At 38.1% G+C, this 23,645-nt stretch overlaps 1 protein-coding gene across 1 annotated transcript; it reads right to left on the bottom strand.

Annotated features, from left to right (window-relative positions):
- Window positions 1-67: 67 nt before the first annotated feature.
- On the bottom strand, window positions 68-22,948 carry GPLD1 (glycosylphosphatidylinositol specific phospholipase D1). Its single transcript, XM_066323807.1, has 25 exons — window positions 22,825-22,948; window positions 19,898-19,953; window positions 19,327-19,405; window positions 16,658-16,755; window positions 15,760-15,870; window positions 15,454-15,502; window positions 14,905-14,959; window positions 14,159-14,266; window positions 13,420-13,447; window positions 13,193-13,332; window positions 12,167-12,232; window positions 11,817-11,940; window positions 11,166-11,305; window positions 10,005-10,191; window positions 8,911-9,021; window positions 7,840-7,914; window positions 7,223-7,379; window positions 5,375-5,516; window positions 4,728-4,827; window positions 4,541-4,634; window positions 3,802-3,978; window positions 3,332-3,492; window positions 3,035-3,061; window positions 2,847-2,897; window positions 68-1,655 (listed from the first exon to the last, which is right to left on the bottom strand). Exons 1-25 carry the CDS (start codon window positions 22,919-22,921, stop codon window positions 1,578-1,580), a joined length of 2,511 nt encoding a protein of 836 aa, XP_066179904.1. The 5' UTR covers window positions 22,922-22,948; the 3' UTR covers window positions 68-1,577.
- Window positions 22,949-23,645: the final 697 nt, after the last annotated feature.

The raw sequence follows: 23,645 nt of genomic DNA, 5'->3' as shown, positions 1-23,645 counted from the left end.
AATCCAATGGAAAAAAACAATGGCTCACTTACCACAGCTGATAAACCCCAGGAATATCCATGTGTGAAGGGACATGGATGCTGATGTTTTCAAATGAGCTGTAATTGCTTTAGGCCAGATACAATTTGGTGCAGCTGTTTGGGAAGCTTTCTTGTAAACTTTTTTGCAGGAGGCTTCTGCAAACTCCTTTTGACTCTTTACCTGTACATAGCTGACTCAAAGCACAATAAAAACATGGAGTGAAAGGCATCTTCTACAAGACTGCTTTTTATCTCTATAGGCATATGCAAATGTCTAAAGTTTTTCTTACAATTCAAGTAATCAAAATGCAGTCAAGTGCAGTAAAATTACATGGAGGTCATACATAGAAAAAACAAAAGCCAGTGGAGAATGTATGTTCAGAATGGAATTTCTACAGAACATACTGGTTTTGTCAATTTTTATTTGAAGAGAAAACCTTTATTCTGCCCTTAAAAGCACAGTGCTTGTTTTGCCTCATAGCACAGTTAACAGATTTATAATGTAAGTACTGCAATCCCCATTGTATCCAGTTACTTCTGAAGGTCAGATTTAGCTTCTTTATAAAAGTGTTTTGCTGTTTGGGCAAGTCCTCAAAATAGATACCAGAATGTACTATACATCTAGCTAGTGTTCACCTTGCCATTTTTGATTTGTTTAAAACAACATCCTTGAGAGAGAATTCCTAGGAATTCTAAGGTAAGGTGAGGTGTTTAATTTTGGAGTATGACCTTCAGAATTCTGTGCAATTTTATTTCAAATAAAAATAATGCTTTGCCTTTGTGAAGGAGGCAAAAGAGAGAAGACACACATATGTGTCTACAGAGTAGCATTGGTAAGAATAGTATCAACACATTCTGCTGCTCAGGTTGTTTAATAGATAATTTATGCACACTGTTAAACCTGCATCATACAAAATTAGTGTTAACTAGTAAAAGACAATACTGTTAACAATAAAAGCCATTAACAACTCTGTACCATGGCCCTGGGATTTTACACAAAAGCAGAAAGGATGTCAGAGTATAATCAGTCAAATTGCAAAAGCATTTCCTAAAACTTCATCAGTCTTGCTTTATCTTTCCCTGGGAGATCTGAGCTGAACTACACTTTCAGTGCAGGCCTCAAGACTTCAGAGAGAGACACAGTCCTGTTCATCAGCACCCACCTTTCTGTCAGTCTTAAAGCTGCAGCTGCTCCATGCTTATTATTTTGAGAGTAACTTTCCAGAAGTTAGAATCCTTACATTTATCACAGTATGCTGCAGTTTCCCAGTTTTGTCAAGAAGATACTCAAATCTGGCCAGTAAAGCAGGTGACCACTGAACATTCCTCATATAGCCAAATACTACCAAAAACGCAGCTGCCTGCTCATTTTAACCTCTGAAAGGTTTTCAGACCAGCTTGCCTGTTCTAGATAAGCGATGCTGCTGCCCACCACAGAATTCAGCAAAAACTTGCTGCCGCTGCATGTTGGTTTGTGTGGGTTCAGGAAAGTAGCACAAATATTACAGAGATTCTTCACTAGAAGACCAGGTGTGTCTTTAAGGCTACTGTGAACTTTTAGAGTGAGTAGACAAAAAGCCTTCCACTAAGTCGAGCTTTCGCAGAACTTCTCTCTGCTGCCACTACAACTTGTTTCTGCAGGGATAAAGAGCAAAGGTTAGCAAAATGCAACTGCACTGGCTGCCTTAAGCTTCCCTCATGGATTTTGACCATCTCATTAGTGTCATACAGAAATGTGATGGGAAATGAGAGAATCCATCTCATCAGAGTAGCATTTAAGAAAATTGTTCTTAATTTAATTTAATTGTTCTAATTTAATTTAATTGTTCTAAGATAAAATAGTTATTTGGTTAGCATTTGGGAAACTGAAGCAAGCTGGAACCAAATGAAAGGAGTCTCTTGCCCACACAAACTGCTTCTCAGGGCTAAGATCAATAGGGATGAAGCAGGAGTGTGGACTAGATGGTGCTGTAGCAACAGAACACAACTGTTTGGAGAACGGGCTTACTTGCACTTAGCAGTGCTTGTGTTTCAGGTGTAGGATTATGTACACTAATCTAGCTGAGATCTCCAGGTGTTTCTCCATTGCATTTTTAATGCAAGAAGTCAAACAGCATTTGCTGAAGACTTCCTCAGCCTGGTACTGAGGTAGAGAGAACCTCACACAGAGAACCCCAGTCCTCATGGAGGTGATGTTAGAGTGAGCAGAACATTGGACAAGCTGGACAAGCCCTAAAGTAACCTTCCAGATGACAAAAAGGCTCCTCAGTGCATGATAAAAATGTAGCAAATGGTGTTTGGTGAACAAGTAGGCATCTGAGGGAAGCAAAGAGGAAGAGGTACACAAACATATCCTAAATCAGTCAGGTAGGAACTGGACCTCTATGCTTAGAAACATGTGACAAATGAACGGCGTTCACTGCAGGTGATAGCCAGGACAGCAAGCCTGTAAAGACTAAATGAGAAGGGTGGGTTTGTGTGCCTGGTTTGCTCCACAGCTGAGCATCCACTTTGCATGAGCAGTAAAGCTGGGAGGCACCTATGCTCTATTTCCCATGGAAACTTCCAGCATACTCTTAAGCAGTTGAGAATTCAGGCTGCCTTAAAGTGATTCAATTTTTTTAATTTAAGTACCAAAATTTTGGCAACTCCATAGCTCATCAATCTATGAAATGGGTTTAATTATCAGTTCAGAGAGTGACTTTGTTAACTATGTAAAGAACTTAAGACTCAAAAACATGTAAGATACGTGTGAGATGTTAGCTAGTATGTGCAAGTGAGGTAAAAGGATGTTATGAAACAACCAACCACAGTAATTTTTCTCACCTTTCTTTCAGATTTCACAGTGGTAACAGAACTCCCAAATCTTGATAGTTCCTGTAAAATAACATTCTGGTTATATTGCTGCTAGGTTGTTTTTTTTTGTTTGTTTGTTTTTTGTTTTTGTTTTGTTTTGGTTTTTTTTAAGTAGGACTTTTTAGGTTCTCTCAGTAGTTTATTTTCTGGTTACTTACCTCAGGAGAAATTAGGACATACTGTGCCTAAAGAAGAAGGAAAAAAAAAAAAAAAGGAAATAAAAAGTTAATGGAATTACTGGAACAGAATAGAAGAGCCGTATGATAATCCTGGCTCCCAAACAGGAAAGTAACTTAAGAACAAACAGGAGGAGCCAAACTGCAGAGACTCAGAAACCTGAGAAAATCTTCAGTTTCCTGGAACCAAGGCAAAACACACTTGGCATTTGTACTGGATATAATTAGTAAGTTGTCATTCCAAACTTGTGTCCAGAATTCACTTTCTTGTATTCTTACCCAGTCCTCAGGACAGGGAGATGTCCACGATGTGCAGTGGCCTGTCACATTCCCTGAGGATGCCTGTCTGCCATTGTAAATATAGACACGGCCAGCAGCCCCACCAGACAGGATTGAGGTGATACCGTTGGATCGCAGTGGGGATGCCACAATCATTTCATCTGCACATATTACAAAGAGGACATAACACAGCAGAAGTCAGTTAATACTAGACCAACATGGGAGAGATGGCATTTATATGCCTCTAGATGCCACAATTCCTATTAAAGGTGTCAACTAAAATATTTCAATTTCTGTTTGAGTTGCTTGGGATTTTAGAGAGGCCTCCCTGTAGGGCACAATGGAATACTGGTACAATCCAATTCAGAAAGCAGATTGTATTTAGCACTTCTATGAATATGCAGGTGACTAATTTTCCCATTGCTGAAAGTTAAACACTTCATTTCTGCTCTAGATTCATAAAGTTTTACCTAGCCCATCGCTATCCAGATCACTTAAGTGTATATCTCCTCCAAAACGAGAAAATCTCCTGTCCCCACTGAATGCACTGAGCAGAGAAGGCTTGGTGCTGTTTGATAGGTCATATACCAGAGCCTGTCCAGCTTGATGCAGCACCGAGGACATAAATAAAATCCTAGACAAGCTGTCTGGGAAAAAAAAAAAAACCAACAGATATTGAGCATCAGACATACGAACTCAGGTTTAATACTTACAATTATAAGTAATACTGGCATCACATAAAATGGACAAAATTAATATAATGTATCAAATAACATCAACAATTATATGGGATTAACACTAATTAGCATAGGAAAAATTTTTTTAGTCATGGTACCAGGGAAGAAATGTATTCCAGTTAGACTTCTGCAATTTGACATCCTCTATTTCTACTGTCTACTGCCAGAGTGAGGACAAAATACTGTGTTCTTTCAATTCTGAGAAATAGGCAGTCTACTAGAAAATCATGTTACATAAAAAATGCGAAGTAGTAATGCTATTAAGCCCATTTTAAGGAAGGAAAAGGTTGAGGCACAGTAGAGAGGATTCTACATATAAGGCAATACAGGTGATTACAGTGATTTCTAATTTTTTTTTTTTAATTACATGGCACTTTAAAGGTCCCTTTTCTGTTAAGCATTGTATCTTTTCTCAAGTCATGCAGAAACAAATATCATTAAGCAGAAATAATCTCCAGCTTTCAGGACATACCTGCAGTAGGTGCACCCACCACCAAAACTTTCCTTGTGTTCCCAGCTACAGACAGCACACCACTGGCCAGAGACAAACCCATTCTGCCCATCTCCTGTTAGATTTTTAAAACACCTATGTAATTTCTACAAAATGCCACTTTACTTCAAATTATTCACATGGTCCCATACTAAAGAAGCAGCCCTACCTTGTCTCCAGTTATCTCAAACCAGTGCTTTGTACTTGGTGGGTTATAGCCGTACACCTTCCCAACACTCTGTCTGACATCTGGCAAGAGGGGATTGCAGCTTGAAATACAATGCAAAATAAAGTTGTATGTAACAACATATAATTGTACATGTTCTCCCCTTTTACTTTGGAATAATAGTGCCTCACAAATTCTAGAAATCTACTTTAGTGATTCCCATACTTGTTCTAACTAATTACACAATATTTAGAGTGCAGACTTCATCTGTCTATCCCCTTTTTTATCATCCATTACATCATCATGTTTAATTAGCTCTTAAAAATGCTATCTCAAAGTAAGAGCTATCCATATGGTTATTTAAGGCACACTTACCCATCAGCCTTTTTGTGACCCCTCTTCCTCCCCAAGGAAACTCAAGAAATTCTTAGGTGTCTTTAAATAACAAAGACCTGCCCTAGAGAAGGTATAATAAATCTTGTCTTCATAAGGATGGTGAATATAATAGAAATATTAAAGTAATAAAAATATTCTAAGCAGAACAAAAAGGAAACTTCCTAAAAAGCTGGAAGTCTAATCTATTGCAAATCTTAAACCTTGCAGAAGTACAGCAGAGTAGAAAAGACAGCAAGCTGTCACATGCAACACACCTAGAACAAGTCTTCCATGTAGGGCTACCAATCAGCAGTAATGTCACATTCTCCAGCTGGCAGCTGGCAAGTGAAAATCCAAACCAAGCATAATTTTCTTCCCCCTCCACCATCCAGTTGGCATCCTGTACTGACAGAAGTCCTGAGAGACCAGAAAAAAATATCAACTAAATCTTGGTGTGCCCTGGCATTGAAAAACCCATTTGCAATCCTCCACTGAATCATCCTAAGGCAGCAAGTTTCTCTGTGCAAAGTTACACTGTCAGTGACATGGCATCAATACTTGTTGACTTTGCTTGCTCACCCTGCAGCTCTGCTGGCTGGTGAAAGCTTTCATTTGACACAGCCCGTTTCTCTGTCCTTCCAATAGCCTACATGAAGTTCATGAAAGCTACCACTCAAGCCTGCCCTAAACTACTTACAGTTTATCAGAACTTGTAATTCTTCAAGGGTGCTGGGTGGGAGAGATTCAGATCATTCTGGCTGTAATTTAAATTACTCATTCTGTGCTTAGGTTTTACAAAAATGTCAGTTAGCAGTGTTTTAAAAGCCATGTTCTTGTGGTTTCTAATTTTACATGAATTAGAATAAACTGCAACAATTAAGCATTATTGTAAATCTCAATTGCATGATTCCGACAAAGCTACCCATGCTTTATTATTTAGTTCCATATATGACATTTCCTCTCTCATTCACTAGAAACTTCATCACCTTTACTCATCAACTGTATTCACTTGTAGCATTCCCCTTTAGCCAAAGGAACATAAAGAATGATAAAGATTCATTTGTTGAGGTTCATTTGCAATTTTCCAAGAAAGAGCAGTGAGCTTACACTGGACTCACAATACACAGTTGAATCCACTGCTTTAGCAAGGTTTTCAACACAGTTTCCCACAACTGTTCTTGCATCCAAGCTGGGACATTGCACTTTGGATGGACAGAAAACCAAATGGGGAAAACATGGTTGAGATGATCTGTCTGACAAAAGCAGAGAACCATGTGCTGTTCTCTGACTGCCTGCAACAAGTGAAGTGCCTTCAGGGATCAATTTTTTTACTCATTCTGTTGGACACTTTATTATAAATAATTTAGACAAGGCAACAAGATGTTCTTTTGTGAAGCTGGAAGAGAGGAGGAGATTGCAGGGGAGTGGTTCCATTCAGAGGCACACAGGCAGGCTGGAGTAACAGGCTGACAGGAACCTCACAAAATTCAGTGAGGACGGATGCAAAGCCTGACCCTGGGAAAGGAGCACTGATACAGCTGGGAACAGACTGGCTTAGGAGCTGTCATGTGGAAAAGGCCCTGGAGGTCCTGGTGGACAAAGAGCTGAGAGCAAGGCTCTGACAGACAGCCAACAGTGCCTAAGACTATGTAAGAAGGAGCACAGCAAAGAGATTGAGTTGAAAGAAGTGATTGTTCCCTAGATCACACCTACAATATGTTGTTCCGTTACAGGAAAGATGTTGACAAACAGGAGCAAGTTTAGTAGGGGTATTCCATGCTTTTTGTAACTATAAGATCACTATGCATGGTGGGAAGACAATAGACAATGAACATAAACTGAAACAAGAAAGGTTCATACTAGTTGTAACAAGAGATTTTTTTCCCTGTGAGAACTGCCAAGAAGTAGAACAGCTGTCCAGAGTGGCTGTGCAATTTCTGTCACTGGAGGTTTTAAGATGCAACTGCACAAAGCCCTGAGCAATTTGGTCTGGCTTCGCAGCTTATTGAGTAGGAGGGACATCCTTTGAGATCACTTCAGACTTGGATTATACCATGATTAATTAGGAACAAATAACCAGTCACATAAACTATAGGAGGGTTAATTTACTCAACAAATATTACCTTGGTCACTCCTGTTGAAATGAGAGAAAAATGCAACCACAAATCCTCTCTGCTTCCCACTACCGGGTGCATATGGAGAGCCCACAACCAGATCAGCGTTTCCATTCCCATCAACGTCAGCTGCCAGGAGGGACCATCCAAGATTACAGTAGGAATACTGCAATAAACAGTTAGTTTAAGCCTGAAATAGAACTGAAACCATCAATTCCGTAGCAAAATAGACCAACTAAATTCTAAAGAGCTAACTTTGCTTCTTACCAAATTAGCCTCCCACTCCCTGGCTTCAGTTTCGTTTTCTTTGTTTTTTCTGTTTGGTGTGGGTTGGGGTTTTTGGTAGCCTTTTTTTTTGGTTTTGAGGGCTATGCACCTTTCTATTCACCCTGCTACCTTCCTGCACTGGGGTATAAATGTCTTTCCCAAATACAATCAATCTAAACAAGCACCTGCTTGCTCCATCCCCATCAGTCTAAATTTCCTTGCAATGATAAGTTGAATTTTAACATTCTTTTTTTAAGCCCATAAGCTCTTTTCCTCTTTATCTCACCTCTTGCCTCTGTAGCCCTGTGTTAGCCTAGCTAATAGGATAGTATAAACAGGATATTACATTATCAATATACCTGACAAGTTATGGTAACGTTTGGCTGTGGTGCCAAGCCTCTTCCCTCAGTTCCAAAGTAGACATACACAGCACCCTGAACAGCAGAAAAAGAAAATATGGCATGAGAGCACCTGCAGGTCAGTATCAAGTATTAAATCCAAGGCCAATCACAATGAGTGGAACAGTTCTGCAAGGGCTATTTATGCAACTTCATTTCCCCTCTCAGAGCCTTTCCATAGTACTTTCTTTCCCACCCCAAACCTAAGAATACCTATGGCTAATGGTGACTGCTGTAGCCAAGCAATGAAGTAGAGAAGTATATTTTCATCATAGTGTGAGTAAGGAACAAGGGCAGTATATTTATACTCATAATACACATGTTCAGATGGCTCATATTTTGATTATCATTTGATGCAATGGTAAACAGTGCCAGGCACAACAGATGCACACAATCTTCCAAGTGATGAGTTTAAATAAAAGCAACCTAATTCCTAGTTAGACAGGTAAATTAGTATCTAAAATTCTGAAGAGTTTTAAGCTTAAAGTTTATCGTTTACTCAAAACATTTTACCCATCAGTTTGCATGGTCTAAAAATACTCAGGGACCATTTCACAGGCTTGTCTGGTAAGCTGTAAGTCATTAAGCCTCTGTAACTTGATTATTTTAGCAAGTGTGTCTGTGTTCATATCACAAATTTAGGTATCATTTGTTGGCCTTGTGACAGCATTTGACAAAGCTCATTGACCCATGAGATCCATTCCAGACTCCCTGTTCCTGAGCAAAAAGGGTACATTTGTATTTCATTAATGGCCCCTTACATTTCCAGCATGTCAAAGCTGCAATGTTGCAATCTGGTTTGGATTTATAATGTGTAAAAAAAAAAGCCACTGAAAGAGAAATACAGGTAGCTGATATTGCTCTAGTCAAAGTACCCACAAAGGATATAAACTTCTGTTTAAATTACAGTGTCACCTGGAGCAACAACAGAAATGCTCTTTTTAATTTCAATATTTTTAAAAATCATGTATCAATAAAAACATTCAGTTTGGAGAGTTTAAAAAGAACAACAAACCCATGTTTGTAGCTTACTTTGTACGTAAGAAACTGAGATCCCGCAGAAGGTGCTCCAATTGCCAGATCTGGCACTCCATCCTCATTGAAGTCCAGGACTGCCAAGGCAGAACCAAATCTTCCTGAAGGCTAAAAGAAAAGGGATTGCTCTCATATTTTCAAGTCAAAACCATGAAAATCAAATGTACATTTGCACAGGGAAGAAACAGATGACAAAAGTCTATCCAAACATTTTTTTTTCTTCTAAGTAACATTCCCTGTGATAATAAACTAATTCAAAGTCAGCTGTGTTAAAATGAAGGACAACTTCATAATATATATGAATATAATACGGTGCTGCTTTGCTGTTTCCTCTTCTCAGTCCAGTGCACCATTGATCTTAAGTTTATGGTCTATTCTGTTGACAGCATTATGACTGGGAACCACTAAAACACTCTGTAAGAAGACAGCAGCTGTTAATCCACCATTTGTAACCACTGAAACAAATTAAAAGGAAATGTATCTCATTTCTCCCTATTATTTTCCTTCTGAACAAAGGTATTTCCTACAGAGGATCATATTTAACACCCAAAAGGATCATTTGCTCCTACTTCTTGGTTACAAACCAGGGACATTCATGTCAAATCAAAGTTTTCTTTTTTTTTTTTTTTTTTTAATCCTTTCCAATACCCTTACTACAGACAAAATTATCTGGGGAGAAGTTATCACTTAATGAAGAAATGTAGCCTCAAAGGAATTAAAACATATCAAATTAATAATTCTAGATTACAAAGGACAGGAAACACCATATTTTATTAAATGCAGGGATCAGAATGAGCTATACTGTGATTTACAGAGACACAACCTGAGTTTTATTTAAGGGCACTTCATGGTCTAATACTTACTTATATGGTACAGTAATGGAAGTGAACCCACAGATCACCATCACTTCAATTGTTCCTTGGACTTTAATAATGATAATTTTTCTTGAAAAGCATACGACATCATATGATATCAGGAGTGTCTCAGGAATAACACTCATACACATTAATAATACCACTGCTCATTCAAAACTCACCAGTTTTCAGGCAAAAAAAAATATTAACTGACAAATATCTGCCTTGACCCCTTACCTGATGACCCTGTAGTACTTGGTCAGCTTTCCCATCCAGGTCCATGTCCCCTGCGGGCAAACCGGACTGATTGCCATAGACCACATACACCCTTCCTGTCTGAACATGGCCCATGGTGCTGTACCCTGGTGCTCCAGCCACCAGATCTTCATATCCATCCTGGTTCAAGTCAGCTGAGATCAGTGCCCTGTACAGCAAGGAAGTCAGCAAAATCAGTATATCCAGACTACCACAACATTACTGGAAGAAAATAACCCCATAATTCAGATAAACCAGGACCTTTGCTTCCCTATATTGTTTTGTAAAGATCTACACAGCATGCTTTATGTCATATATTTTTTGTGTTTTCTTGAATTAAGTGAAACCAGAAGAATCAGCTTCCATAAATGCATCTGAGATCTGTAGGAACTGCTTTTTACTGACTGAGACAAATCAGAACAAGGAACATGAAAAAGGGCTGCTTGCATATGACAAAGAACACAGAAAAAAAGAAATTAAATATCTTTTAAACTGAACATCTGATTTAATTGATGGACTTAACAAGAGATAAGCAAAAGGATCACAGATCTCAGTACCATGTTGGAGTTTAGAGAGGGAACATGGAAAGAACTAACTACTGTTAATTTAGCCAGTGTGAAGTAAACTTAAGAATAAAATCCAAATTTTGAGACAGTATAAGGGAAGTTAGATAAGCAGCAATAGAAATCTGTTTTATTACTCTTCCTTGTAGCGGGTAGAACCTTATTGACAAGGAGAGAGAATGTACCTCTCTCTGTCCCGAATCTATCTACTAGTCTAGAGTACTTCCAAGAAGTCTCACTAGACATTATCAGTCATCAACTCATGACAGATGTTTAATTTTGCACAACCATCATCCAACAATCAAAAAGGGGTAGCAATGATCCTTTTCTGTTCAGAACTAGAGCCAATGTTATTTCTAATGTTGGTTCCTTCCATTCTGAGTTTAATCAACATCTGGAAGAAAAATCTTACGAGTTAACTTGCTGTTCTGGACATAAAATACAATTCTCTCAGATTTGTACTACTAATTGATCTGCACTGTCACCTTTGAAGAGTATCCAAAAGACTAACAATAAGATTTGGTAGGTACTCAAAATTTTCAGAAATAAAGAGGAAGGTGGGATGAATAAAATTACCAACCATCCAAGCCTAGCATAGGGTGAAGTCAGAAAATATGAAGCTGCTGGCTTGGAGATGTACTTAGAAGATTTCTGATGTGTAGCTCCTAATGCTCTCCAGACATTGGTTTTAAAAGCATGGTTTATCAAGCTGAGAGATTTCTGAAATAAAAATAATAAAGGGACACAACAGTGGTTAAAACATAGGTTGAAACTCCACAATGTTTTGGGACACCTCAAAAATCAAGTCACCAACAGTGGAAATCACCACCAGGATTTAAGAGTTTGACTCAGATCATAAGCATCATTTTAGAAAGACAAAAGTCTGTATGCTCTAAAGGGAGCACTAATAATCATTCCCTGCCATGCTTTGCTGGGAGTTCTAAATCCAAAAAAGCTATCATATGTCTGTAAAATGTAAATACTAAATACATATGATGTCCTTTTTGGCACAGCAGGATTTGTTGTAACTTCACTATACAACAAGCAAAGTTTAAAAATTGAGTATTTATGATGTACATATATAGATTAACAGTGGTACTGGAATGTCCATGAAGTCAGCTACTGTTAACATCCAGAGACCCTGCTCCATAATGCAGCATTTGAGACAGAAACCAAAACAATTTTCTATAGTGATGAATTTTACCTGACACATCTGTTACTTCTCACTTACTGTTGCCCAAGGCTGTATGTTGAATTGAACTCCTCTCTCTGTATAGTTTATATTCTTCTCAAGTGTTTCTGTAAGCAAAGAAGTTGTATTCCCATGATGTTCATGTTTTGATTGTTTGTTTCTGCTAAAATAAAGAAGGCAGTGATAAGAATTAATATAACTTAAATAATGACTCAAGGTAAAATCCGCTCTTAGGGTCTCAAATCCTTAATACAAAACTTAGTTATTTATGCTGAAAGAATCCCTAATTCATACACAAAAAGATTACCCGTAATATCTCTAATTTTCAGTAGCTCATTTAGCAGAAGACTCTCATCACTGAAGCTTTAAACCATCAGAGCTAAACTTACATGTGGTTGTCCTTGTGCTCTCTGCTGCAGTTTATGAACAGAGGGTTCTCAGGCAGGTAGCAGTCACTAAAGAAAAATACACAGAATGCACTTTAAAGAATTTACCATAATGGAAGTGAAACTAAAAATACAAATTTTATCCTTACTGATTATTCTGTTAAAGATCATCCATTTTTTCAACAAAACCAAAATCAGAGCATCATCATAACCCTTAGAAACCCCTATGACTATTTGATGATCTTGATTAGGTTCTGTATGAGTATCATGTGTCTTTTTAGAACTCTTGAAGGAAACTTATTATAACATGCATGTATATGAATGTAAAACACTTTTAATAAACATGCCATTATGGAACAAAGAACATAACATTGCATTTAATTCCGTATTTCAAATATAATTTCTAAAAATAGCAGTAGTGACATTTTCCACATAAATGGATGAATTAATTGCCACTATTGGTTTTCTACAGTTATTTCCAGAAAGGTTGTATTTGTAAGAGAGTTGTACAGGGTTAAACTTGTATAAAAATATGAAATTGTGGCTAAAAGTCTGAGCTTAAGCACCAGAATATATACTCCTACTCTTTCTAATCCTATTTGCCTGCATCCTATTTGTCAGCTAACATCTGACCTCTCCTCAAAAGGGACATCTTTGCTGACTGATGTCAGCAGCCAAAAAGTGCAGTCTCAGATTGCCAGTCCAGGCAGAACCTCAGGGCATGGTGATGCAACATTTAAGCAAACTCTTGAGTATATCTTAAAGAATGCCCCAAATTTTCCCTGCTAAGTATCACCTGGGCATGCCAGAGGCATGCCAGTACAAATGAGCGTCAACACGTAAAAAATACAAACTCAAGGCCTGTGTAATCCTGTGCAGTCAGGTAAAAGGCAGCCATGGAAATCTCCTTGTCCAAATGATGATCTAAATCTCACCACTCTTCTAGGAAAGATCCTGCCTTAAGAAAAACAGTTAAGTTGGTGTCAGGACTTGACTAATGCATTTCATAGTTCAAGACAGACACTATACCTGGTCCCATTCTCTAGCATATGGCTCGTCAGCTCAAAAATGTTGTTGGTCCAGAATGCCATGTCATCCGCTCCTCCAAGGAAATATTCATGGAACTTCTCCACCAGAAATGGAGATTTACTAGCAAATGTTGGAAAAAGCTAAGAGACAGGCAACATCCTCAGTAAGATGGATCACATTGTCTCCCTGCTACATGTTTATTTCTATAAAGAAAACAGAAAACCAACCTTGCCAATAAGAAGCCTTTCTCCATGCCTGAAAAAAAATCAGAAATAAAACTTGTTTCATTTAATACTTAATTATTTAAATAGTTGTTTTCAAAAGTCCTGTATGGTAAATACTATGCAAGTCATTACCTTCCTGTGTTGGTTGTTAATATATTTTTAAAGTTGTAATGTAAAAAGTAGCGATATAAACTTTATTGCCTTTGATTTTGAAAGATTGACAGTTTTTGTAAATGTTGTGTGACTATTGGTAACTAACTGAAATACAGGATACAGCTAAGCTGTTTCAGATATTCAAAAGCAGACACTGCCAGATATCCAAAGTCTCTTTTGAATTATTCTTGGACTTGAAGGGATGCACATAAAGTCTAAATAAGGCATGTATCTAGAGTCTCCTTCAGTGCATAATAATTATACTGCTAACTCACCACAGTGAAATGGTACTTGAAGATACAGCTGTTCTTAAACAAATAGGCATAAATTCATTAAATGTATAAATGGATTAAATAGCCAAGATTCACTATCTGTGGTGCAATAATTAATTCAACAGTCATTGAGTAGTCCAAATTTGAATCTCAGTCATCAAAAAGTTCAGATTTTCTGTGATTTTGGGGTCTAGGAAGGAGTCTTCCTTGCTGACATTAATGCGTAAGGTGTTTCAAATACAATTTCAAATGCGATTATCATATTTTTCCTATATATGTTTCACTTACAAAAGCTCAGGCGGGTATATTCAACTTACAGTTCAAAAAACAGCAGATTTGTACATTCAGCAATAGTGCTTTCAGTTATGACCTCTTTTCCATAAAATTCCTTATAGATAGCAGCTAGGTCTTTGACAGGTACATACCTAAAAACAAAAAGAATGTATTGCAACAAAAGATGTTCCACATCACCCAATGAAAGATTGCAGTTCTTGTGATAACAACAGCCTATAAAATATTCCAAATTTCAAAAGACTACATAAGGTCATGAAGATTTACAAATGCCAGGATTACACATGCAGCTGTGAGGAAAAGAAAAGTGGATATCTAAATGTTCTGCTCATTTTTATGCTTTTAAAGATGTCTGAATTCAACATCCTCAACTTTCAAAACTTTAAATAAATCTCACTGAGATTGCCACTTAACTGAGTTATTTAACTAGCTGCTAGGACATTCCAGCAAAAGGTTTTCACTAGCCATTTATGTATAACAACTTCTAATTTAAGACATAAATAATTTAATCCTTTTTGCTGTGTTCCTATACATAAAACTCTCTTCTGTCCTTCCAGTTTTTCATGTCAGGGAACAGGAAATATGCATATAAGAAATACCAAACTCATAACCATTAAAATAGTTGCAAGGGTTGTTTTTGAAAGAAAAATATAGGAAAGCATTTTGTTAAAACAGATTAATACAGAATTATGTGATATATGTGTCATTTTATTATATATGATTACAGAAAAATAAGCATTAAATATTAAAGAAAACAATCTCATTATCTTACCAACTCGATGCCAAATAACTGAAGTCCAGTTCATACTGACTCACTACATCTCCTCCTGAGGATGAAAGAATGAAATAACCCCACACAGCCCAACAAACAAGACCTGTTAAGTATCTGTCATGAGTAACAGTGTGCATGAAGCTATGTATGGCTCTTCTATGTGCCTTTATATGGCAGATCTTCCAGCTGTACATTTAGAATACACAAATGGTTCACCTGAAAGGGTACTGCACATTTTGTACCTCCAGAGAATAATGTACAATTTAAAATCAAGTAGTGACTCCATCCAAATCTTAGCATCTTTTGGTCTGTATTTTGGCTTTAATCTAAATGTCCATATGCCTCATCACCTCTCCCAAAACCTGAGGACAGGTACAGCAAGGCTTTGCAAGCCATGACAGTAATAAAAAAAGGGCAAGAATACAGTGTCCATAAGCTGTTCTTAACTCCTGCATTGCACAGGACAAGAGAGAGAATCAACCACCATGGGTTTGAAGAGAATTAGTTATTCTAATACAAAGATCTATGACTGGCAAACAGAAACATTACCAAAATCTCCAACACTGTGAGCTTCTGAGTATGAACCATGAAAATCAATCTGGAGAAAGAGAAAAACAAGAGAACTGCCTGTTTTTTAAAATATGAGCAGAAACAAACTCTCCAAGCAACACTTATGTTTACAGGTCCCAAACCTGACCAGCTTCACTCTTATGAAGTTTATGATATTCTGTCTCTCCGAAAATCTTCCTGAAACAGGGCTCCAGCTTTTCTCTTTCCTCCCCACCACCGTCCAAAGCGAAGCTATCCATTCCAATAAATCCAGTTGTATCAATAAATAAAAAAATACAGGCTTACTTCTCCCATGGCCTTTAGAAATCCTTGGTCGATGCCCAAGCTATGCCAGCTAACATCTGCCACCATATGTGAAGCAATTCCAAACAGGAAAGCCACCAGCTTCTCTGTAGCCTACACAACAACAATCCACTTGTCCGTCATTCTACTCCTGCCTTTAAGAAAATGTTAGCATTTTCTGTACGTGCATTATACAAAGATACAGGTGAGAAGCTCCTACATCCCAAGAGTTTACCAGGACTAAGTGCTGACCACTCATTGCTTGATGCTGGGGTCAACTTTTGTAACTTCAGAAGCTTTAAGCAGTTGATACAGCCCAGGGCCACAGAAGCATGGTTGATGTGAGGGTAATTTGCATACTTCAAGGTAAACGTGTTTTTCCAGACCAAGGGTAAACTTCCAAGGACTGAACTCCCTCTGCCACCATAGTTGTTAGGTAGGCAGATAGAAGAGAGAAAAACATTCCTCTGCACCCTTACTCTTGACAGATTGTTCTTCCTTTCCTCCTACATAGCTCACAGACCATTAACAAGAGCAAATACGGACTAAGTTCAAGATTTCACAAGTGAGAAGTCTAAAATGTGCCTGGTTTTCAAATGGCAAATCCTCAACCAGATCTCGCAGGAATGCAACACCACCAATCATATTTAAAAGTTTGGACCTATGAAATGTATTATGAGCACCAGGCCACAGTGGAGTGGTCTTTATATGGAAATTGTAAATTTTTTGTATGGTAAAGATTAAAATAGGATTTCAAGTGCTCCTACATAAGCAGAGACTTTAATATATAAAAATGTTGGGTTTTTTCTACACCGCACAAAGGATGAAATTATAACAAGCGAAGGTAAAGAAAACAGTTGAAACCAAAGTCAATCAAGCAAAAGTTAATCAATTTTCTTACCTCTTCCCAAGGCTGAGGATAATTCCTTCTGATGTAGTCAATACTTGCTTTGAGAAATGGTGACCAGTGAGTGTCTTCAGACACATCATGGAACATTCCTATTCAAATAAAATTTACATCAATATTTGATTTATTCTTTGGGGAAAAATGAAATAGAAAAAAGAAAAAGAAAGAGTCTTCCCCATTAAAACCCCCACAGACTTTTCTTCAATTTCTGTAAGACAGATGATACATTTTGCACTCCAGCAAATGAAAAGAGCAAAAGAGGGTTATTGTTATCTGATTTATACTATCAAAACAGATACTAGATTTACCTTCTATGATTTTGGCTTGAAGCATCTGAAAAATTTGTGCCCCCTCCTTTTCATTTTTTCAATGAAAAGCTGCCTCCCAAGCAGAGAAGACAAAGAGAGCTGACAGAGGACCTGTTGACTAAATTAATGCATCCACGTGTATAGCAGAAAAGCTGTAGGGAATGGCAGCCAACTCAAAATGTCATGTTTTAGGCACATATCAGTTTCCACAGGGCAGAGGTGGGCTATGTTATCATTATCACCACAATCACTTTCAACAGAAAGGCAAACTAGCCAAGGTACAGTCAGTGTAGGAGGAGAAAAAGGGAGGAAAGCAGGAAAAAAAAATCAGGTTTCATTTGAAGAATCAATTACTACTTGCACCTGAATTTAGGCAGAAAAGATTGTGTAGGATCTAATACAAGTGACCTTGCCTAAAAATTTCTGTGTACCTACATAAAGCTAAGTGCAAAGGGATGTTGACATAAAGAGATCAAACAGCACACAATGCTAAATTCTCTAAGGGGGAAGAAGGCAGGCAGGAGATTGTTCAGACCATCAGTACTCTTGGAGGAAGAGTGCGTGTTTGTTGACACAGCAATGTGAAACTGCACAATGTTAGGGTAGATTAAACACTGAGAGAGCATAACTTGGGGTAATTCAGTCACCTTTTGGCCTTATACCATTTTACAGTGTAGCTAAACTAGATGAAAGAAGGATGGTACTTGCTTGGCCAAAATCAGAGTAGCCTTCTACACCTAAGCTTGTCTCCTGTCCAAAGAGGCAGTCTGCATGGCTTTGTTCTGGATGCTTTGTTCTTGATCCTGTCACACTCAGTTAAAACAGTTCAGGTCTGAAGAGGTACCTATTTCTTCCATATTGATTAAGGAAGCTGCTGACAAGTGGTCCAACTCTAACAAGGCAAGATGGACTCCAACATTAGTGAAGGAATGAAATTGGATACTGTAGATAGAGAACCTGGTATAAGGTCAAAACGGTTAGAAGGGAAAGACAAGGCAGATAGATATAACCAAGCTCAAGGAGGAACTGAAAAAAAAAACCTAGGAGAACATCAGTCATGAAAACAAGGAAAGCAAGACTGAAGTTTGGGCCAAGAAGTTGCCAGAGAAAACCGAGACCAGTAACCTGATGAGTGACAAAAGACAAAACCAGTATCAAATGCCAGAACAGAGAGGTGATCTGGATGTGAACTGAGTACATCAGGATATGAACCAAGCACCCTGCAGTTGGCATAACCAACTGGCAGCATCAACAACCTCTGAGAAAAACGAGAACACTTTGGCTGTAACTGTGTGATTTGGCTCCAAACCAAAGATCCCAAGTACACCTCAAATTTAATGGAATTTGCATGGCCCACTAAAATAAGCTACTTCCAATACTTTAAACTTCCACTAATTTCTCAACAATATTGGAGCCAGTAAGGCCAGATATCCTCATACAAAGTACTTATCACTGCCCTGTCACTGGTATCTGCCTAAAACCCTAAATAGCCTGTAGCTGGAGGACAGGCTCTTTATCCCATTTGCTAACTGCTCACTATCCAGATTTACCCTTGCAGTAGCAAATATCCTACAGCAAGGCCTAGCTGGCTGTTTTATAGCTCTAATGTTGCTGGAGAAGCTGATTATGATCAAGAGCTAACCTTTCAGAGCTGAAAAATCAGGGGACCATTTGCAAATCAATACATGCTTTTTACAGCTATTGCAAGAGGGTGCTTATTTTGTAGTGCAGTTGTTTGATCTGAAAGCAGCAAAATTAAGACTGGCATTAATTTCCAACAAGAAGAGTAAAAGGCAAAAGACTGGGCTCTGGAAAAAAAAAAGGCTATAAACTGGGATGTTATTAACACTTTCCCACCCACCCCCAAGAAGTCCTACACTATTTTGTTGCTGTGGGATTTTTAGATTCTCCTATCCTCTTTTTGACTGATCTGATAGAACATAATAATTTTTAATACAGAAATAGTTTTAGGCCTTCCCTAAGACTTATTAAAAAAAGATGATTTTTTCCTCTCTGCACTCAATAATCTGACCTAATTTAGTCAAACAGCATCCTCCTATCAAAATGCCCTACCCATTAAATAGCTAAATTTACCCAAGAGTTGCTTTCTAAAACATTTTCAAATATGTTATTTTGTTATAAAGTTCTACAAAAAGGCTTCAACAAAAATGGTGGATAGTTTTTGCAGGAAAGCATTTTTGGCCAAGCATTTGGAATTTTAATTTCTTACAACATAACCATTTTTAGGCACACTTCATTTCTTACAACATAACCATTTTTAGCCCAGTAAATTCTGTAGGATTTCCACATAAAAATGCAGTTTTTATAACATTGGACTTATAAAGCTTCTCTTACCATGTTTGCAGATTGGGGGATAAAAGGCATCAGGATAAATGCTCCCAGCCTGAAAAGCATCTTGGTGATTTAGCAATAACTGGGGAAAGGAAGAGGGGAAAAGGAATCAGGATGCTATTGCACAGCACAAAACCACATTTTACTCCCAACATCAAAGATAAAATCTCAATAGCCAGCAAAATATAATTACTATCTTGGCAAAATACACCATGCAATGCACAAAACCTTACTGTCATTTTGCTATCCATAGGTTTATTAAATCTGCTTTCCCAAAGACTTGTACTGATTCTTCTAATACAACTGCAAACATAGAACATGACTAAAGAAGATAGGAAAACATGCAAGAAAACACACAAAGTGTATGTATATATACACACATTGGTATAACTGCTATATTTCTGTAATAATATTCAGAAGGAGTCAAATTATTTTGAATAAAAAAAGGCACAAATACAGTCTGGACACAATATTGACACACACATTGCTGAGAATAATAAAGAAAGGCAAGAAGACAGAAAGAAAAACATTCAGAAGAAAGGTGTACAAAATTAAGCAAGAGTATGCTTCCTACCTGTCTATAATTAACACTCCCTTCATGCTTAATGAAAAATTCCAGAGCTCTATGTGCTGAAAAACAATATATCGAAGTGTTGATTTATAGGTATTGTGTCCAGGCCCACGTTTTGTCAGAAGCACTAGCAGAACCAGAAGACACTGCATTTTCATACCTAAGCCAAGCACCATGCATGAAACACCCTTTCTCACAGAACTGTGCACCTGTGAGAGGCTGTGTTTTCTCATCTGGGGACTTAATAAGGAAATGCTCTTTCTGTGGCACATCTTCAGTCTCTCTCTAATCCCTAGCTCAAGCTGACCAAACTAAATCACAGGGAAATAAACTCCCCACGTCAGAAATGAGCCACACCGACAGGACCACACCCAGCACATGTAAAGTAGGGACCATAAAGTTCTAGCTGTACTGTATCCAAGCCTCACTGCTGCCCTTAACAGTGAAAAAGATGTGCTGGGAATCAATGTGGGTGTTTAACAGTTTGATTAATTTTTAACAGGCCTGAAAAGTAACAAAAATCTAAAGTCAGCAAGGTAAATAACACTAATTATTCACTGAATTGGCAGATATTCTTACTGCCAAAATCTTTATTTAGCTGGCATAACAAGTGAATGAAACAAACTGACATCCTTTTCTTTAATGAGATCTTCTAATTAATATTAGACCCTAGGAATAATCTATCAACACTATTCTAAAAATACCCAACATTTCCTCTAAAGCTATTTACACAGTTTGAAGTTATTTTGTGCCCTAACCAAATAAATCACATCACACACACCCCTCCCAAAAAACCAAACAACAAAACAAACAAACAAATACCTCCCCCACCAAATCCAAAATAATCCGTTACTATGCTGGAACAAGATCTAAACAAAACTGTGGGGGGTTGAACGATCTTTCACTTTGAATTTTACCCAAAAATCAAAATCATCCTTATTTGAATAAGTTATCTTAACGACCAGCCTTGCACCAGCAGAGAAACAACAACAAGAAAATAATAAGTAATCTAAAATTTTAAGGCTCAGACATTTCTACACATCACATCTCTGATTCCAGTGTGGGAGAGACTCAGTTTGGCAGTTTGCTTTTTCTGCCTCACACCTCCCCCACACTTCTCTCACTACTCGAGTGGGCCCACGTTCTACAACTCCACCTTTACAAGGAATTTTATGCCAGATCCCCACAGTCCCACAGAGCCTCACAAGTCTGACAGGAACCCCTAGGGCAAAGAGCTTCCCCACCCAGCCTTGCACAGCACGGCCATGCAAGTAGGACACAGCACAGCTCTGCCAAGCACACTGAACACCATCAACATTCGGAACAGGCAGAGCTTTTCACCATGTAAAAAGTACTCTCAAAACTCGTCCAAGATTTCTTTGGTGCTGGCTTTGAGTGAGAGGAATTCTTTTCTTCAGTTTGTTGTTTGATGGGGTTTTTAAAAATTACTTTTATTTTATTTTTGGGGTGGGTTTTTTTTTGTTTGGTTGTGGTTTTTTGCTTGTTTTTGTTTTCCTGGAGTACTCAGTGTCTGAATTTTGGAAATATTTTCATCTTATCGTCATAGCCTTTTGTGTGATCAACAATAAGAGCACTCATTTTAGCAGCAGCAGAGCTGATCACAGTTTAGTGTAATTTTCCAACAAATGGACAAAACACCCTAACCTATGACCCAACAGTTCAGTGTACACACAACTCCCCAGACAACCAATACTATATAAATATTACATATAATATGAACACAAGCTTTCTGCAACATGCACCCTTGATTAGAAAAAGAAAAAAAGTGACTGCTTTGGGAACAGATATGTTAGCTTGTTTCTCTCTGCAGATTTTTTTTTAAACACACTCTATTCTGGCAAATCTGTTATTTCAAGTCCTCAGAAGTTCATGCACAGTAATTAGAGCCCAGAGCTTGCAGAGCTGTGTGCACTTGCCTAACCTCAGGCAGCGTGACTTCTCCTACAGATTATTGTGGGTTTCTTGACACATTGTTAAGAAAAGCAAATTGTTTCAGGATGCTGGCCATGAGTACGACATTCAGGAAGGGAACACACTCCAGTCTCAAACACCATGAATAATCCCAGTCTTTAAATTGTTCAAAGCTGCATGTATTCAGTACTTAAAGTCTGAGAAAATTACCTGAATAAAGGCAACATCCTACATTTTACCATCTGTTTGAGCAACGGATTTAGAAACAAAACTAGAAGAATAAACAATTTAAACTGTCAATTATTGTGAGTAGCTGCTTCAGAATAACCTCACACTGCTCATGTTTGTGCTTGCAAAAACTGTGGAAGAAACCAGATTTTAAAAATAGCACAGGCAAACAAGAAATTCAAAACAGAAATATTTCTCCATTTTGATGTCCACTCAGTTCTCTCCTTCATTCACTACAAATCTAGGCTGTTCTGGCTACAGGGAGCAACCTATCAGGAAGAGACAGAGAACAAAATTTTTATGATGTTACTTATAGATAGAAACACCTTACAGGATTTTATCTACTTGTGCAGGTGTGGCATAATTAATACACAGTGATTTGTAAACAGAGTTACCACAAAGGACTTGTGTTACTCTTTAGTTTAAACATAACAATCGCTTTTCTTTCTCCAAACATTCCTTTTCTTTCTCCAAACTAAACTCTGTCTTGTGTACAACTCACAGACAAAAACATTCCAGTTACATAATGACTGTGTCTTAGGAGACAGAAAAACACGTAACCCCAAGTCAAATCAAGCATTTTACTTACAAAACCAGTAAAATTTCAAACTCCAAAATCAAATTTATCCTGTCATTGACATTTTTAAAGTTATGTAGACTACTTGTTACTTTAACATTATTTCCTCCCTCTGCTTTCCAGCTGAATCTGAATTTACTTCTCTTCACAAGAAATTGAAAACACAAGAAAATCCATTTTGAACATGTCTTACCTATTTCAACATGTGTTGAAATTCCACACGGGATACATCTTTGACAGAAATGGTAGAGGATAACCAGCAAGACAGACCAAATCTTCAGACCAACCATGATGCTGGCTCCAACTGTGGTTTTCAGAAGCCTGGAGCAGTAGCACTGTGACCTTTGAAACGTAGGTTACGGAGCATGCCTTTTCTTTCACACATATTGCTGACACAGCAAGCAAACGACTGCCAAATTTGAAAGGCTGTTTTATCCCAGTGCTTTCTTTTACTGCTAATAAATTAATTTATAGAAAGAAATAAATAAACTGTGGGTATTCCCCCCACTTATATTCTGTAATATCTCTGGGATTTGAGCAGTATAATCAGTGCATCACTGCACAGCAGCAGTGAGATTTCTGTTAAATCCAACAGCATGGCAGAGTATCCTCTCAGAGCTTATCCAGCTCATGGTGTGCTTGCTTTACAGCAACTACATCCCATTTCACAAAAGAAATTAAAGTCAATTGCCAAAGCAGTGTTAATAGAAAAGCATTAGCTCCTGAGTTGCAGGTAATACACATTCATAACCTTTGTTGAGCTGGTAGGAGATTACGCACTTAAGTCTGGGTCTGATGGTCAGTATTGAAAGCCCAGCTGATATGTGGGAGACTAACAGAATTACTCCTGCCAAGTGTGCTGCTATGAAGTTCTGGCTGCAGAGGCTGGGCACCCTGCCTTTCCCCCAGCCCTCCCGCATGCGGCACAGCCGCACCAGTCCCCGGGGAGGTGGTGGCACCGGGCAGGGGCCTCGCACGGCCCTTGTGGCAGAGAGGGAGCAGCTGTCACGGCAC

Source organism: Sylvia atricapilla, chromosome 1, assembly GCF_009819655.1.
Source record: "Sylvia atricapilla isolate bSylAtr1 chromosome 1, bSylAtr1.pri, whole genome shotgun sequence".
Lineage (NCBI taxonomy): Eukaryota > Metazoa > Chordata > Aves > Passeriformes > Sylviidae > Sylvia > Sylvia atricapilla.
The sequence above is the reverse complement of the archived record's forward strand: the minus strand, read 5'-3'. Positions and strand labels throughout refer to the sequence as shown.

Bases quoted from the DNA above. Each gene is read 5' to 3' on its own strand.
- GPLD1 (XM_066323807.1), bottom strand. From the start codon at position 22,921: ATGGTTGGTCTGAAGATTTGGTCTGTCTTGCTGGTTATCCTCTACCAT. The intron at 12,233-13,192 runs GTATAGTGTCTG...ATTTTTCTTTAG, and splicing joins ATGCTAGAGAATGGGACCAG to TGACTGCTACCTGCCTGAGA. The intron at 7,915-8,910 runs GTAAGCTACAAA...TCTGCTGTTCAG, and splicing joins CTCAGTTTCTTACGTACAAA to GGTGCTGTGTATGTCTACTT.